The sequence below is a fragment of the Balearica regulorum genome, chromosome 18, assembly GCF_011004875.1.
Source record: "Balearica regulorum gibbericeps isolate bBalReg1 chromosome 18, bBalReg1.pri, whole genome shotgun sequence".
Classification (NCBI taxonomy): Eukaryota; Metazoa; Chordata; class Aves; order Gruiformes; family Gruidae; genus Balearica; species Balearica regulorum.
The window spans coordinates 8555563-8573373 of NC_046201.1; the positions used below are offsets into that span (position 1 = coordinate 8555563).

The 17811-nt window shown below is 54.0% G+C and overlaps 1 protein-coding gene and 1 long non-coding RNA gene across 6 annotated transcripts in view; both read right to left on the reverse strand.

The window, feature by feature from the left end:
* PRPSAP1 (phosphoribosyl pyrophosphate synthetase associated protein 1) overlaps window positions 1-10203 on the reverse strand; it is a 28624-nt gene extending 18421 nt beyond the window's left edge. Inside the window, exons 1-4 of one of the 4 annotated variants that reach the window (XM_075770996.1) lie at window positions 9883-9951; window positions 9497-9518; window positions 9256-9367; window positions 812-864 (exon numbers count right to left, since the gene is read on the reverse strand). In XM_075770996.1, the coding sequence (XP_075627111.1) occupies window positions 812-864; window positions 9256-9367; window positions 9497-9518; window positions 9883-9936 (241 nt within the window). In that variant the 5' untranslated portion in view covers window positions 9937-9951. Of the gene's footprint in view, window positions 1-811; window positions 865-7085; window positions 7194-9255; window positions 9368-9496; window positions 9519-9882; window positions 9986-10048 lie in introns of those variants that run through there. The other 3 variants (XM_075770997.1, XM_075770994.1, XM_075770998.1) reach the window with 3 other exon arrangements.
* Window positions 10204-10800: 597 nt separating this feature from the next.
* Window positions 10801-17604, reverse strand: LOC142604439 (uncharacterized). Of its 2 annotated transcripts, none has more exons than XR_012838318.1 (2): window positions 17396-17604; window positions 10801-11005 (listed from the first exon to the last, which is right to left on the reverse strand). It is a non-coding gene; the product is annotated as an uncharacterized LOC142604439 (long non-coding RNA). The 2 variants fall into 2 exon arrangements; XR_012838319.1 differs by having other exon boundaries at window positions 16062-17604.
* Between the last annotated feature and the right edge of the window lie 207 nt (window positions 17605-17811).

Below are 17811 nucleotides of genomic sequence, written 5' to 3' on the forward strand. Positions count from 1 at the left end.
TGTAGCAAGCGACCTAATTTAAAACTAACCCCAAAGGGCAGTGAGTTCTCACAACTGCAAATGCAACAGCCAACCCAACCATAGGCACATGGCAGCTTATGCATCGCGTGGCCTGCTCCGGCTGAAAAGCAGCCACGCTATCAAAAACCCTCATGCCGAGCTGGCGCCGTGTCCATCCCTTCCTCATCCCAGCCTGTATCAGCTCTCTGGTTCTCTCTTGCAAATAAGGTAACCGAGACCTCAAAGCAGTTAATGACTCGTAGCTACTGAACTTTGTTAACCAATATCCTCGTGTTTTAGCCCAGCATCTGAAAACGGACGCTTGCGACACTTAAAAGAGACAAAAGCAAGCTCCAAAAGGCATGCTGCCCGGCACAGCCCTGCAGTCGCACTCTTTAAAGCGAGAGGACAGGTCCTTGCTAGGGCAGCTGTAAACTGCCTGTGGCATGGGAGGGCTGGAAGAAGGGGATAATTTAAAAGTTCGCAAGGCAGACACTCAGAAAGCAGGCCATTACTTTGAAATCTAGGAGACGGTTTGCCAAGCATAAGAGCGTGTAGGAGTTTGTGGCAGCTAACATCCGGGTTAGGGCTCTCCTTCAGACAAGAGTTAGCTGACGGGCAGGCAAATGAGATAACAGGGGAAAACAAGGAACACATTTAACTGCTTTGTCCAAGGTCAGACACAGAGGTTTAGTGCTGCTGGGAGTGGCAGTAACATCACTGTGCTTATTAGACAGGTTTGGCCAATGGAGTTACCCAGTATTTCTAAGATTACCTCAAAACAGCTGCAAATAGTAAAGGTTTCTCTTACCTCCATTGGTTTCCTGGTACACCACAGATTTCCCCAACTCAGCACCGAGACGTCTGGAGAGAAAAAAGAGAATTTAAAAATGGAGGAACCCAGCAGTTCATGATCCAAAGCAAAGATCAGACCAACCATTACACACCAACAAAACCCACAACTGCCTAACAGGGAGCTAAGCGTGCCAGCCAGGCTACAGAACGACGTGTCCTCCTCTTCCCCAGGGGTCTCTGTCCCTCCGAGGTGCCTGGGGAGGGCTCTGGGACACGCTGCTCTGCAGCAGGTCGACGTCGTACTTGAAGAGCCAGTCCTTGTATGACGGACCAGAGGCTGTGGCTCCTGATGGCAGAGGACATCTTGCAGCCTATGCCACGCCACCTTAGGCAGATCTGTTGTGGAACTAAACACCAATGATTTCTTCAAACTTGATTAATGGCAACTGAGTCACTTCTCGACTCCCACATCTTTTTCTTTTTTTTTTTTCACCCTAAACCTTCCTTCTGAAATAACTCAAGCAATTTTTCCAATTTTTTTAAAATTACTCCTTCTTGTCAAATGTACCACATTCATCACAGCAAAGATTACGGTCACCCCCTTTTTTAAATTTTTTAAATTTTTCATAAATTTCTTACTTCTATAAGAAAGATTCATTTTGAAGAACATTTTAAAAGGCTCCAAAAGGCAGACTATTCCCTCAGCTGACACTTCTGTATGTACCTGTACCAACAAGTAATCCATTAATACATATTTAGAGGCATATGTGCTTTAACCACGAGCCTCAGCTGAGAGACCCCGTGCCAGCGAGACACTTGTGGTAGGTGTGTTGCTGCAAGTCAGCTGGCTGGAGCACAGGGCGAGTCTCTCTTCTAGGGTCTGCTTGGGGGCCATGCCCACACGCTGGATTGGGAAACAGTTTATGACTACAAAATACCTTTGTTCAATGCGTCGATGTATTTACCTGGACACATGCCAGAATTCTGCAAATTGGGACTCACCCTAAATAAAAAGCCCGCATCTGTCACTGGTTTTCCCCTGGTTTATCTCCTTCAGCGGTTGGTCTCTCTCCATCTCCTTAGCCACAGACTCAGCCTTGCACTTCAGTTGTCAACAGACTTGTTTTTTCAGAAGTCAATGAGCGAAACAGCCTGACACCAGCCATGCTGCTGGCCCACCAGCAACTGCACAACTCAGCTATGAGCCCACAAGCTGGAGGTCCCAGATAGAAGCTGGCCTAGACAGTGTGCCCGGGACAGCTGCGACAACAGATACTCGAATGTAATGCAATATATTTGCTTAGCTGGCTACAAAGCACATATCTGGTGCACACACGTGTTCCCGATCGTGTGTCTGGCAGCAGGTTTTGCCATGGCTGGGGCTGGTAAGTGAATTCTCACATCGAGAATCATACGTGCGAGATTGCAACCAGCCCAGCTCGGGTACCGACTCCAGCATCATCTGCAGACCGTGCAGCCCAGAGCCAGCAGGCCACCCAAACCTCTCATTCAGCTCATCAGCCCTGCCGAGTTAAAACTCAGAGCTGTGATACAAAGGCACCCTCAGTACCTTCAGTATCTCCAAAAAAGAGCTGACAGCTGGTCAAGCAAAGGCATGCCCAGGGATGGACACCCAGTAAAGGTGAGTTTTGGAGATGGGATCCATCGAGCACTTGCTGCCACCCATTGGGATCCTGCTCTCTTTCCCAGGACAGGCATTTGCAACCGCCGAGCTTTGGCCTCATTGCTGCCAAGACATCCAAGTCAAAACAAGTTCAAGAATCACACACACAAAACAAACCAGTGTGTGGGGGTAAATGTTTAATGACTCACACTTGTTCCTCCACAACTGCACAGCAAGTCTTGCAAGCTCCCTTCAGAGGCACGTGCGCCCTGACTTCACTGTCACAACCCTGCATCTCACGGCAGCAAGGAAAGCTTCAAAAACAGTCCAGCCAGACACATCTCAGCAAAAGACCCCTTGGAAGGCGGCACTTTCAATGCTAAGAGGTGGCAAACTAACACAGCGGAGGTTTGTGACGCTCTACAAGGATGTAGCTGGCAAGAAGAAACCACAGCCCAGATCTATTCAGATTGTCCAGCAGCAATACAGTTTCTGTGCTGCTGAAACAAGAAATTGGAAAGGCGAGTTTGCTCCCCGATGGAAAGAGGGACATTAAACAGCTCAGCTTGTCAAACCTGGGTGCAGATAGCAGCAAAAGAGACAGTAAGCAGCTGTCAACTTAAAGGAATGAGCAGTAGTAGATTGCTCTGGTCAGACAATAAATCCCATCTCTGCTCCAACTGTTGACCGCAAGTAAACAAGAGAGGCAGCACTGGGAAGGATACGAGATAAAACTGCCCGTAAAAGTCATACATCAACCCCGCCTGCAGCGCTCTGCAGACCTGTGAGCTGCAGGCAGATGGACCCAGGGGCAGCTCCACCAAAACAGTTCAGGTATGTTTACCCAAGGGGCACACCTTCCACTAAAGCAATTTCTGAAGGCTTTGCGTAAACCGAGACTTCAGCCGGTGAAGGAGTCTGATAAAACCTTGATTTAGTTGAGGCTATTAAAGAGGGGACTGTTTGCGCAGCTCCTGTTGTAAAGCACCAAATTCCACAGGACTTGTGTCAAAAGGGAGATCTGCACCAAAGTCAAGGGCAAAGCATGGCCTTAGCCACCACACAGCCTGGGAGCAACCCAGGGAGTAACAAAGTTCAAAGATAAATTCCCCCACCCCATCACCTCTCCCTTTTTCCCCTTCATCCCCAGCTCTTTTCTCTCTAGACCCTCTCTGTGCAGAAGTTCCCAATTGCTTGATGCTTTAGGTGATAGAGGAATTAAACTCACAGCAAGGACTCTGCTTGCATTGGGCTTCAGGACTAAGAGCATAACCGTACGAACAGGGGCTAACACAATTACTGGATCACTTGTCTGCAGACATGGGCAGATCTACACCAGGAAAGAAAAGGCTGCTGCTACAGGTAACCCAGAGCGCACAGCCTCGCAGAGAGATACAGCTTCTTCTGGCAAAAATAATACTTTAGGTCTTGTAGCTAAATCACATCTGCAAGGAAAATGAGCTCCACCGACAACAGGCCTGCTGTGTGGGGCAGCATTCAGCTATGGGGCAGCAGGGAGGGGGCTTTTGCCAATACTGAAGCGTTTAAGACAGGAGAATGGTCAGGCTGATTTTACAGTATATGCAGAAATCTCACTTGTTAACCAGCCCCGTGCAGACATCAGAGCAGGAGTTCACTTCTGGAAGCTCCCTTCTCCATCCAAGAGAGACAGTAATTCCACTTGGTGTCTTTTTTTTTTTTTTTAAAAGAGTGGTCTTCAGAACTGGGATCTGTTGAGAAAAGCTATGCACACACAGTCCTGCCAAGCTCAGCGCAGAGGGCTGGGCACAGCGGGATCAAGGTCTTACTACTCCAGGTTGCTCCCAGCTTTAAAAGCTTTTAATGCCACCTCAGCGTAAGCTTTCCCTGTGTGACCACTCACTGCTGCTGATGGGGAAAGCCCTGCTCCTCGCTCTGCTCTGCCATCCTTGCACCAGCTCCATCACTAAACCGACTCCTCTAAGATCTGACAGCATCTAAGAGAAAAATTCCCTCTACGGCTTTAAAAAATCCTACTCGGAGCAATTGGCCAGTAAAAATTTATATTGATCTGGAATATCTCTCTCTGTAAACAGTGCACAGGAAAGATGATCTAACTTTCCGCAGTCTCAACACACGCCGAGAGGATATTAAGCTGTGGATACAAGAATGTTTATAAAATCTGTGTCAAACTCAGCCTAAATGTGAACACCTCAGAAGTCACCTATAGTTTAATGAGGAAGTGACACACTGCAGTATTTTAGGAAAAACTACGACGTTATATTAGATTGTGCTTAAAAATACTTCTCTGAAGACTGTCAAAAACCACTGTACCAGGCTCTTGAGACAGAGGACAGTCAGTTAAAAGAGACTTGACCTTTGGCTGAAACAAAATTCAAGAGGCAAGTGCACTTGCAGTATTTCATGCTATCAAAGCACATTTCAGTGCCGCTGGGAAGGGCTCTCAGCCTGGGCTGCATTTCCTTCTCCCGCTCTGTGACAAGCACCTAAAAGACATTTGTAAAGTTGTCTCCAAAGGAAGCTTCCAGCCAGCTCGCAGTGCAAACATTCAACTTGAAGAGAAATCTGCATGCAGACAAAGCCCTTCACTACGGTATGATTTTAGTTTGGCAATATCCTTTTCACTACAAACACTTTCACTGGCCTCAGCTCTGCAGCTACCCGACTCTCCCCACACCTAGAGTCCACCAACGGCTGCAGACTCCAGAAGGAGCCAGAGCAGACAGCAGAGGATCTGCTCCGTGCTTGACCGTGGCCAAAGCAAGCCACAGCCTGACTTGGAATTGCTTTTCAAACTCAAGCAAATCTTTAAAGAAAGATCAGCCAACCCGTCCAGCTAGCACAGTGGCAGCTCTGTGGTGTGTTTCCTAATCTCCCTAATCTTTAAGAACAAGCCAGGAAAGGGAAAGGGAAACAGCAGCTTTCTGGATACATGGCAATATCCTTGTTCAAATACCCTTATGACTATCTGAGCTCTCTTACCTCTCCCCATCCACCCAGCACGACTGGATACTTGAAGAACAGTCCCTGCTGCTCATCTGTCACTTGTTCCCAGAACCATCCAGCACTTGCATCATTTCTTTCAGCCACACCAAAGCCGTGCAGCTGAACTACCAGCAAACACCATGCAGCTTTTCCTGTAGTTCTACCAGTCTGCTTCTTGTGAAGGAACTTCCCCTAAGCCTGGCACTGGCCAGCACAGAAAGCTACCATGCAAAGCCAATCTGCTCAGCTGCATGACATGCTCTGTCTAAGCTGCACAGAAAAATCTCAAAGCCCAACTGCAGCACACCAGAGCTTTTTCCAGAAGGCAAGAACTGGGTTTGAAGATGGGGAGAGCAGCACCACGAGGCTACTGTGATCTGACTCCCCTGTGCCATCCTCTCACATGCTGGCAAGATGACCTAATGAGGAAGGCTGACATTACTCTTCCTCCATCCCATCCAAAATTCTCTTTCAGCTGAGGGAGGTTGCTGCAAGTCCTCCTAACATACTGCCTTCCAAAATCACAGGTCACCTCCTACTCGTTTACACAAACCACCACCCCGGTTTTTGTGTTGTGGACCCAGCTCCCTATGACCAGAGATCAGAACACAAGTCTCCATCTTTTCCTCATTACTCCAAGTTGTTTAGGCTCGCGGCATTGCTTCTATCTTTAGATCACCAGTATTTTCCGTGCTGCAAACCAAATGAATGTCTAGAATACTCACATCCAGAGTCTGCAATGAGTTTATGATAGTATCACATCCCACATAACCCGCAGGAGCACTGGGGAGGCATTAGCAAGCTTCAATCAGCAATCCTCTCCAACCTAAACACACAAGCAGGGAGTGGAATGTAATATTTGTACTCTCTGAGCCAAACACTGCAGTCAGAGGGAGATCTAAATGCATCTGTTGGACTCCGCAGATTAACAAGACTCACTAGACCTCCCTCTCCCCGGCAGCACACAAGGCCCGTTAGGGATCAGCACTGGTCACAGAAATTATCTTTCTCCCCTGCAAATGCAGCTTGTGATCAGGTGCCAAGTGTCCTAATTAAAGCAGGAGTTTTCTTTCCATCTGGGAAAGAACTAAAAAAAAAAATCACCCTTCTCAATTTATAAGATACAAGTTAACGCATGGTTTTGTTTATGTTTCAGTGGTCCTGAATCTAAGGAGCATCTTTCATTATTTAAAGTTTCACAAGGTATTTGGTTCTTCTAAGCCAGCACTGTCTCCTCTCCCTGGCAGAAGCAAACAAACAAAAGCTCGGAGAACTCAAAGTGAAGGTTAGACTAACCATTTAGTCACTCATCCTGCAACCAGACAAGAATGCACGATGGGAAATCATAAAGATCGGAAGCATGCCAGAATGCCACGCTCGGAGCCTGAATCAAAAGTGACTCTGGAAGTTTTCTATTAGATGAAGTGAGGAGATTGAACAGCTTTCAGATGTCTGGTTTATGTCATACTCTTCCTTAGGCTCAAGATTTAAGAAAAAAAAAAAGGATAAGCGAGGACTCCACAAGTATCGATTTTAACATCAGAGCAACAAAGCCTAGATGGACAAGTGTCCCAAGGGGCCCTACTCCTAATATTGTGTGTTGTTTTAAAGTTCTTTTACTACTTATACCAAAGATCATTAAAAAACTTTAAAAACGCACAATATTAGAGGACAGACTCACCCTCATAAGACTGCTCCAACTCTATTAAAAGGTGCAACTGACCTCCCCAGCAAAGTACAGGCTGGGATGTGACACAGGGAAAGGCAGCAGTCATGCAGCTTTTGCAACCTGAAAAAACAAGGGATGTATTACAAACGTGTCGAAACAGTCCTGAGCTCCTAAGGGAAGTCAGTGCAAAACCACCGCACAAGATGCTGAAAACACCTTTAGCTTCAAGAGACGTTTTACTGCGGGCAAATCCATACTATTAACAGTTCCAGATTTTGCATGCCCCTCCAACAAAACCTCATCCACATGTAATGCTTCACACCTTTCCTTTTCAGAGAGGTCACTACTCCCATTTTACACACGGTAACGCTACGTGTCCTTAAGTCTCAGTTTAAGCAGCAGCTGCGTATCGCACTGTTGTGTTCATACCACCACCAGAGCTTCCAAATTCCTCGCTGACGTTAGAGCCGAGGCAAAAAACTCACATCACCTCTACTAAAAGTTTACTTTGTGAAGACAACCAGGAGGTCACTCTCTGGATCCTGCTGTCATTCACCCTCCAAGCATCACTGGGATACAGCAGCACATGACACAGCCAGCTGTATGTGCCATGGCCTGGGGACGCCTGCTCCATGTCTCTTCTCATTACATCCTTAAAGAAAAGTGAGTTATTTTTAAGACAAAAAACAGAGAATAAAGATTGCCCGTTTGCTCTTTCAGTCCTGAGAACTTGGAGCTCGTCCCCAGGGGACTTGTGTTATGTTCTGTGTTGACGCAACAGGACAAGCCTTGTAAAACCATGGCCCATCTGCTGCAGCAAAACTTGCTTTTTTATATAGAGAGACTTTATTTTCAGAGTCATGTCAGTGAAGGGAAAGCGATATGGAACTGACCAGATATATCAAAAATACACGAACCAAAAAAGCTTTCTACTCCCAAACACAAGTCCTTCCCTCTCCGTCTCACACCCAAAGAAGTCCATTGCTATTATCCAACACACATCCCATCAACACCAGCAATCCCAGCCAAACAGCCAAGTCAGCTTTGTGGAGATAATCTGTGCTAAGGATTGAACACACTGTTTATTAAGCTAGCTGGACGAATAGGAAAATGTTCTTACAGTTTAAGGTGGCAGCACACCTGTATTTAGCAATGCTTCCAATCTAAGCACATCCTCGAAGACAGGAAGGGGCCAGCAGCTGCCCAAGGGGCAGCAAGGGTGTTATCTGCTGCAGCAGGCAAACAAGCACTGAGCCCCCTCGGTTTTGGGAGCAGCTTCTTACGAACTGTAGCTGGGAAGCAGCAGAAAGGAAATCCAAATCCTGCTTTAGGGTGACAGCTTCCCCATACACAGAAAAGCCCCTTCGGCCGGGAGCGACCCTGTTTGAACCAAACTAATTCAACACAAAAGATCAAGTGTCAAGGAAAACTCAGTGCTCCTCTGTGCACCCAAAGCCCCATTTTGGAGCCAGCTGTTACACCCTCAGCCAGCAAGGCCCAGCGCATCTGTCTCTGTCAAGTCAAGGTCAAACTCTGCCCAAATCAATGGGCTGAAAAAAAAAAAAAAGGCAAAGAAGGGGCACACATCTATCCCTAAACTAAACTCTCTTTTGGTAGCACGTGCTGCCCACCTCTCCTACCCCACTGAAACCCACTTTGGTTAGAGCAGCTGCAGGTGATGTCCCGAGCTCCGCACCAGCAACACTCCCCGCACCCCAAGCAATGAAGCTGTTGAGCAAACAGGGTCGCCAGCCCATCCCCGCGAAAAGCAGCTGAGAAAGTTTTGAGCATCTCCCAAACGAGTTAAAACACTTTCTGGGGTTTGTTCAGCCAAGTTTCACCTCCTCCCCTCCCCAAATATAACAGCGCTTTGCTGCAGCCTGGCTTTTCCCGCATTGGGATGGATGTCAGAGGCACAAGAGGCAGAAAGCAGCCAGTCCATTTTCATCGCTGAGTCAAACCAAGTTGTGGGGAGGGACCAGCCGGCACCAAGGAGAAGGGCAGAGCTGCTGGAGACTCTCGGTGCAAAACCTCCGCAGCAGAGGTGTTCACAGCAGACCCCTTTGGCGTGGGAAGGCAGGAGGAAACCCAAAGCCTCTCCAGCCGCTGTGAAGAAAGCCTGCCTGCTCGGAGGAGCTCCGGGGAGGGGGGGGGAAAGAAACTTGAAAGAGAGGGAACTTACTCCGTGATCCTCTTCGCCAGCTCGGTGCAGGCTGCCGTGGAGTTGGCCGAGAAGACCCGGTAGCCGCTTCTGGCTGCGTTCATCGCCAAAGAGTCATGCAACCCCCGTGGAGCTCGAAAGTGAGAAAAAACAGATTTATAAGGCAACAACAGCTTCCGTGGCATCCTTTTCTTCCTCTCCACCACGATCGCCGCCCCTTAAGGGGTGGGGAAGAGAAGGAGGAGGAGAACCCTTCCGCTACCTATGGTCTTGCTGGTCCACTCCTGTGGCAGAGTACAAAAGGGGAGGGTGTGGAAAATACGACTATTAAAATAAAATAGAGCAACAGCAGCCGGGAGGGGGCGGGGGCAGCACACTGCCTGCAGAACATACACATCCCACCTCAGGAGCCAGGCCTCCCGTAACCCCAAACCCGCCCCATGCTCACCCAGAAGCACCTCATGCACCAGGGCAGGGGGGACACCCCAAAAAATGGTGGGTGGGAGAGCAGCAAGGCAGAGAGGGGGTTCCCCCTGGCTGGGGAAGCCGGGGAAGTTAGAACAGGAGCAGTGGGCTCCCTGTGAGACAGCAAGGCTGGGGGAGGGCGTCCCTGTGGTGGTGGAGGGGGTCCCCTCATGCTCCCCTCACCCCGCCAAGCGAGTTCCGCCACCCGGCTAGAGCGCCGCTGCCCTCGGCAGCCATCTTCTCCGCGGGGAAAGACCGCCCCCGCGGCCATCTTAGGTGAGGGCACGGCAGCCGCGCTCTCCCCTCACACCGGGAGGTGTATCAGCTACTTCCCGAATAGCGCTGGTACCTGAGGAAGCGGCGTGAGAACGGCGATAACCTCTCCCTCCTCGGGGAGGGTACACCACCCGCTTCCCGAATGCGGTTGACAGCGCGACTGCCTCCCCTTTTCTACCCAGCGGTGCGATGTACAGCCTCAATGCGGTGGCTTCACTGCCCGCGCCTAAGATGGCGGCCGTTCCGGCGGACGAACGGAAGCACCGCGGCGGCGCTCTAGCCTCGCTCTATGGCAGGCGGGGTGGGAGGCCTCGGGCCTGCACCCGGTGGGGCGGAGAGGGATGTGGGGCAGGCGACCGCCCCACATCCCTCTCCGCCCCACCGGGTGCAGGCCCGAGGCCTCCCGCCCCGCAGGTCTTAGATGTGAGCCCTCCCGGAGCCCTACAGTGTTTAGGAAGGGTTCTGCTAGCCAACCCCCAGCCCCACAGGGGCTAGGCCGCATTCTGGGCCTGGGGCTCCCCCTCAGCACCCGCGGGCTGGGATGGTGGGCCCTGAGGAGTTGCTGCTGGATTAAACCGTGGTCTCTGCACCATTTCCCAAGGGAACACTCACTATCAAGCTCTCAAGCTCTCCGAGGTCTCCTGAGCTCCTTGGATGTGAGGACAAAGTCCCCCCCAGGTGCAGGCACTAAATGACTTATCTAAGCAGAAAACTGCTCTGGCAGAGCTCTGCGCTGACCATTCCAAGCTTGAAGAGCGTGCTTTATGTCGCAGGGAAGGCAAACGACATTAAATTCATCACCAGGATCGCCCTGCATTGCTTTGCTCACCCTGGAGGGAGAGGTTTTTCCCAGCGGTTTTCTAAGCTGCTGTGTAAGGTCATCATTGCTTGGCTGGTTTTCTCCCAGCTAAGAGGGGGCAGGTCGCTGTGGGCTTCGTTCAGGACATGGAGGATGTACATCTTCGTTACTCAGTAGCTCTGGTGTGTGCCAGCCGCTCGGTACGTGTCGTGGTGCCGCCTCTGGTGACTCCTGTCAGAAACATTTCATCTTTAGCTGGGAGATGCAGCACCGCAGTTAGTCCCTTTCCACCCAATGTTTCATTACAGGTTGTGTCTCTCCAGCCTTTGTTAAGATGCAGCATCCCCAATGCAAACAAGATACAAATGCATCAGTGTCCCCTGCAAAGGCCACCTCCTGAGCACCCAGATGGAAAATTTTGTTTCCCTTCACCATACTGGGTGACGTGTTTGTTCCTGCGGTGTGGTTCCATCCCCACATCTCCCTCCACAGTCACTCAAGAACTCCCCGCAGTTATTTACCTGCTGTACAAGACAGGGGAGTCCCCCTCTCACCTCTCCAGCCATCTGGATTTGGTCCTGCAGCAGGATCAGCGCACAGGACTCAGTGTGGATCCCCCACCACAGCCATAGCCCTTCCTGGCCACGAGCGCAGCAAAACGGGCTGTGGGGTTGCGTGCTGCAGCTGGATGAGGTCAAGACTTACATCACTGCCGCCGTGGTGGCTGCGCTGGCAGGGTGAGGGGAGCCGGCACACATCATCACCCCCGTCACCTGCCGCAGGGGCAGATCCAGTGCGGCACCAGACACCTCTCCAGTTTGCTGCTACCAAAGCAGTGTGTGATCCCCGCTGGGTCGCTGGTGCCTCTCCAAGTTCCCCCATGTCCCCTGCGGGTGCTTTGTTTGTGCCTTGTCACAGCAGGGCTATTCCAGCTCCACTCCCACATCCCTGCTTGTTCCCTGATGGCAGCATAAGGCAAGGTGAGAGCTAACAGCATCAGCTGCCTGCATTCACACCAAGAAGGCAGCATAGCTGGGCACATGATGCCAATCGGGCCTTCAGGCTGGCAGTAACCCTGCAGCTTGGGATGAACCGGCAGCATCCATTTGCCAGGCAGGCCAGAGCCCCCCTCACGGGCACTCCCAGCCCCGGCTCTCCCTTGGCCACGGGTGCACGTTTAGTGATGGCCGCTGCTGCAGCCCCACAAGGCACATTCGTTTGACAGCAGTCACAGAATCCACGCTGCAGCCATTCACTTGTCACAAGTTGCTGGCTTTGTCCTTCAAAAAGGAGCTGAGGAAAAAAACCATGGCAGGGGGAAGACTATTTTTGGGATGTAGGAAGTTGGCTGCTTCCCAAGGTTCCTCCTGCACCGAGGGGAGTAGGGACACCCCAAAAGATAGGGACAGGCTTCTGCAGGGACAAGCCCTAGCGCAGCATCCAGGAAGGGGGGAGCAAGAGAGGATGTGCCCCGAGGGTGGGGAAGGAGGTACAGCACTGCAGGATGCTCAGCTTCCCACCATTGCCCTCCCTGACCCCTAGGGAAGGAGGGTGCTGCTGCCCTCCTCTTTTCAAGGCCTTCCCTCCCAGCTTGCCATGCAATTCAGGTGTGTGAGAAGGAAGGGCTGCTTAACCCCTCCCTGCCTTGCTCAGCAGCCTCAGCACAGCAGCCTGGGGCCATTTTGAGTGCCCCCACCCTCTGCTTTGCCCTCAGGTTTCCCCCAGCACCACTCTCCCATCCTCATTCCTGCTCAGGGCCATCCTGGGCTCAGGGGACGGATTCTGCCGGCATTGTCACCTCCTCGCTTTCTCAGCTGAGATGCAATGAGTTTGTGTGTTCTGCTGTGGGGCAGCCCTTGGTGCCGCAGAGGTGGCACTTCTGTGGTCGCCTTGGAGGGGCTTGACAACACGTCCTGCCCCAAAACCAACCCACTCTCGTGTTTCTGAGATTTTTCTCCCCCGGTGCTGCCAGCTTCACCCCTGCGGGGAGAGGCCCAGCAGCCTCGCAGGGACGATCCCGTGCATCCCAGTGGGATGGCTGGTGGAGCTGTGGGGTTGGGATCAGCCCCCCAGGAGCCTGGGCAGGGCATCGGGCAGAGATAGCGGCTGTTATCACTGCAACAACCAACCTTTCTCCTGGAAAAGGGAGCGACTCTGCTTTCTCTGCTCTGCGGGCTGACAGTCACACCTGGTTTTACAGCCAGGCAAAGGAGAAGAAAGAAGCAATTCTGTTTACTTAGAGAGTAATTAATATCCCAGCTCGTTGGCATGTACAGAGGCAGCAGAAACCTCCCCCACAGCGCATGGAGAGCAAGGCTTTGCAGCCCTTTATTATTTCATTATCAGCCAGGCAGGATTAGGAGGGCAGGTCAGGGAACAGTGCCGGCTTTAAGCAGGTTTAGCTCCTTTGAAAAGGTTTATCCAGGCTCAGCCTCACTCGCTGGCTGCGATGCAGTTATTTGCTGAGCAGAGGGGTTTGACTAATGTTGGGGGGCTAGAGGGTCCTGCATTTTTAATAGCAAAAAAAAATGGTAAAGCCCAGCAGGGAAAACCTGAGAGGTTCCTTTACTAGGAACTGGCTTTATATGTTGAATTTCAACAACCAGGGAGGGCAGTTTCTCAGCTCGGCCAAGTCCTGAATCACTCCCTGGAGAAAACCAGGGGCCTCGGGGCTGCCCTGTGCATGCCGGGCGGCTTTGGGGTGGTTTCTTGCGTGTGACCGACACAACTCTGGGGCAGCTCAGCCACGGCAGGCAGCTTCCTGCAGGGCTGGATGAAGTTTTGCCCTTTCTCCTTTACCGAGTTTCTCCCCGGAGCCCGGTGGGGTGGCTGGAGCGCGCTGATCCCAGCCCGGCAAGGAAAGAGCAGCCGTGGGAACTGCGGCAGCAAATCCTTCTTCTTCTTCTTACCCAGGCCAGAAACGGCAGGCTGTGGTGGGATGCGGTGTCCCCCATAAGTAATTCTCCCCTGGAGATGCTGCCCACGGGTGCTGAGCATTGCGGTGGGGATCCTGCTCACCCTGGGATCGGGATCGAGCCTCCCAGCCCAGCCGAAGCCGCCCGGCCAGGTGGTTCTCATTGCAGCCTCTGACTCACCTCCCAAAAATGCCTGTGCTCACAGCATGGCAGGAAACCGCTACGGGGAAGTGGTGAAAACCCTGCGATGGCCTGAAATTTGGCCTCCCCCAGCAAAGGGGGAGATCAAAAGGCAGCACTTTGGCCTCAATCCCTCTGACGCCAGGGCTAGTCATCAGGGTGACTTTTTGGCTGAGCGAGTGGTGCGTGTGGTTATTCCAAACTCAGCAGCTTCTCGTGGGGCGTTTGGGAGTGTTTCCTGAGCTCAGGAACATTTTTGAGTAAATCATCAGCAGGGAGGAATGAGCTCAGCTTGCCGGCCTTGCCCAGGGCTTCCCGGCAAGCCCTGCGGTCCTGAGCTGTGCCGGTGGCCGCTGAGAGCTCAGAGGGCCAGGCAGCAGCCCATGGGGCGTTGCAGAGCCTGGCTGTGATTTAGGGGCTGCCGTAACCCCCAGCGCCATGCGAAGTCAGGATTGTGGGTGATACCTGCTGCCCCTGGGTCACGGACACAGAGACCGAGGGTGCAGTCATTTGCCAGAGTCCTGCAAAATCGGTGACAGACCCCAAACCTGCGTCCCAGCTCGCGCGCCTCGGGTGGGATGCGATCCCAATCCCTCTCCTCCAGCAGATACCTCTGTTATTTCTGTCCCCCGGTGCCGGTCCCCTGTGTTGGCAGCAGCACCTCCCCGGGGAGCTGCAGGGTGACCGCTCCTCGTGAGCCCCCACAGGTGGGGGCTGAGAGGGGGCCGAGCCGCCCCAAAACGGCTCCGTCTCCACACCGGCCGCTCCCGCAGGCGCTGGCTGGAAAGTTCCCACTGCTGCAGTCGGTGCCTGTCCCCCTGCCAAACCCTGCAGCCCTGCCAGTCCCGATGCAGCGCAGAGCTGCGCTATTTCTGGCTCCACCTTGAGACATGTACCTTCAGCAGTGGGAACGATGCTAAAAGAGACAGATCTGGGATGAGCGCATCCCCTTCCCGTTCCCATCCCCGGGGCGGCTGCCGGCAGATGCGGCAGAATGGGCAGGGATCTGGAGGAACTGCGTGCCTCGAAGCGAAACGCTGCGGTTCATCCTGCAGCAGAGCCGTGTCCTCTGCACGCCTCCTCCGGGGCTGCCTGTCGCTGCTGTGTGGGCAGCGGGAGCCTGAAATCCGGGCCTGCCCTGGCACAGAGAGTCCTGGATCTGCGCTGCGGACGGGATCGTGAGCCGGGGGTGGCAAAGGGCTATGGCAGGGCTGGGAAGCACCCAGCCTCTCCGCTTTCTTCCCCCAGGACAAGCTCCCTGGGGAGGACCAGCTCCATTAGCAGCTGGGGCAGGAGGGAGCTGAGGGGTATTTAATTGTTGTGTTTAACCCTTGGCTTCACAAGTCAAGGCAAACCTTGTCTGTTCCTTCTGCCTCAGTTTCCCCAAACACAGAGCATCCATCAGCTTCTCCAGTGAGCCAGGGCTCTGGAGGTACGAGCCTTCCCCCGCAAATGACTTCTGTGGGGCCTGCGGTACCCTCCCAGGGCAGGAGTTTGCGGGGTGTTTGCTCCTGAAGGGAGCCCGGCGGCCTCCATGGACGCCCCGTGCCCTGGGTGAGCCCCCCTTGCAAGGAGAAAAGAGGGGGGCGGGGATACACGGCCGGCTGTCCCCACCAGCACGCTGGCTCCATGCCGTGTCCCCACGCCACGTCCCCACGCCGCCCTCCCACACACGTGGCCTCTGCGGCGCCGGGCGGGAATGGAGCCGATCAGGACAAACCCGACGGGCAGACGCCTGCCCACGGCGCGGGAGCCCCGGCTGCCTTTGGGCTGCCGTCAGGTTAAGGGAGCTCGTTAAGGCTCTCCTAACGAAGATAGTCCCAAACAACTGTTTATCAGCACTGAGCGGTGACGGAAACAATCCCACTTCCGCATCAGACATCGCATCTGGAGGCAAACAAGTGGCATCTGTGCGGGACCAGGTGGAATCAGCCCACGGCTGCGGAGAGCAAAGGGACGGGCGCGGGGCTGTGGTGGGCACCGGGCCGGCCGTGGCACGAAGCGGGCAACCGCCAAGGGTGGCACAGCATCGGGACGGGCTCACGTGAAGTGAAAAGCTCTGCCTGGGTGCTATGTGCCATCATGGAGGCTGAGATTGTGCCAGTCCCATTCCCCAGCCAGGAATAACCTGGCTGCAGCCCCCTCATCTCCCTGCCCCTGGCATCCCCCCCAACGGGCATCCCGGCACTCACCCTTCTCGTGCCCGAGCTCTGCGGCATTGCTGGCCTCGACAGCGCGCGGTGAGGCCGCTCTCGGCCCCTTTCCCCAGCCCACAGCACGGCCGTGGCCAGCGGAGCCCAGCCAGGCACTCGACTCCCATTTAAAGCGCAGGCAGGGTGAGGGGGATCCCTGCGGCACGGAGCCACGGACGGATGTAGCGCGGTGAGGACAGAGCCGAGAGCAGCCCCATCGCCCCGTGGCACCTGCCGGCAGTAGTGTGATGGCTGCTGTCACATCCTCCCGCCACGTCTCGTGGCTTCCTGAGCGGAAATTGGGAGCGGGTTAGTCACCCAGAAGGGTGAGGGGCAGGTCAGGAGGCTGCACTCCCCAGCATCCAGCTATTTCCTCCGGTGACACCTTGCCGAGGACCTCGTGGTTGTTTACAAACGTTGGACTGCGGCACGGCAGCAGCTGGGGAAGCGGCCATGCCCAAATCTCACCCAGAATCAGCTGCGGGTGCTGCAGTTCCCCAGCCAAAACCATCAGCCAGCAAATGGCTGGGAGCGGGTTTTGCCCCACATCCCCCTCTAAGCATCTCTGTGAACCCACAGCACCCAGGGAAGTCTTTTTGGGAAGCACGATGTTCTAAATCATGGCACCTCGGCTCTCCTTTTAGGTCACTTTGCCGTGTTATCTGCCCAGCTGGTCATTCCATACCCTCCCTGCAATTTTTAGCCAGTTCCAGCAGGTTTAAGCGAGGACAGAGGGCTGAGGGCTCACCGCTAATTAAACTGCTCTAAGTGTGAAGAGCGATGCTTCCCGAGGTGTCAGCTCAAGGTTACGGGGTCTCAGGCTGCTGCCAGCCCAGCAGCATGCGGTGTGCGAAACCCCCATGAGCATTGCCACGAAGGGTGGTCTGAGGGATGAGGAAGGGGTGAGGAAGGCCCAGGGGAGGAGGAGGGAAGGGCTGGGGCACCTCTCTGCCTGCCTTACCATCCCCATGGTGGTTGTCTGAGCACTTATCGCCGCCTTCCCCGCTCTGCTTTGGTCAGAGCCTCAGGACAGCAAAAAGCCAGATGGAGAGCGTGGAGCTACATCCCTGGGGAACCGGCTGGCGAAAAAAATCATTGTTGGGCTGGGCCAGACCCCCCTGGAGCCCAGCAGCTCCTCGGGAGAGGTGAGGTGGGTCCTGCCACCATCAAAAGCTGCTGTTGGTGATATCCACCAGCTGCTGTGGGCACATGTGGCACCCTCCTGGCAGGTCCCTGGGCTCCGTCCCCGGCGCTGCGTATGGGTGCGTCACACAGCCCGCTCCCTCCGTGGGGCTCGCTCTGTGCCCGTGGCACCCTCCAACCCGCACAGATACCTGATGGTGTGCCACCAGTGACGGGCAGGACATCGTCCCCCTCCATCCTCCCTCCTGGAGGTGTCCCCCACTGTCCTCCTCAGCCCTCGCCTTGATTTCTCCAGGCACCCGCTCCGCTCCTCTCGCCCCGTCCCGGCTGGAGAGATGCAGAAATGGTGTTTAAAGCTGTTCGGCCCAGCGTGGGGCTCGAGGGACCCGAGCGGGGACAGTCCCCCCGCCAGCGCCGAGTGCGCGTTGCTGGACGTGGAGCACACGAGCCGGGGCTGACGGTGCTTTGCCTCTCCCGGTGTGAGCGCGGGTCGGTGCCGTGCCAACCCCAGGACCGTGGGAGCACCCACGCCGGACACCCACCCCGGTAGGGCAGAGTCACCCACGGTAAACCCACGGCGTCGCTTTGCCCTCGCGTGTCCGCAGAG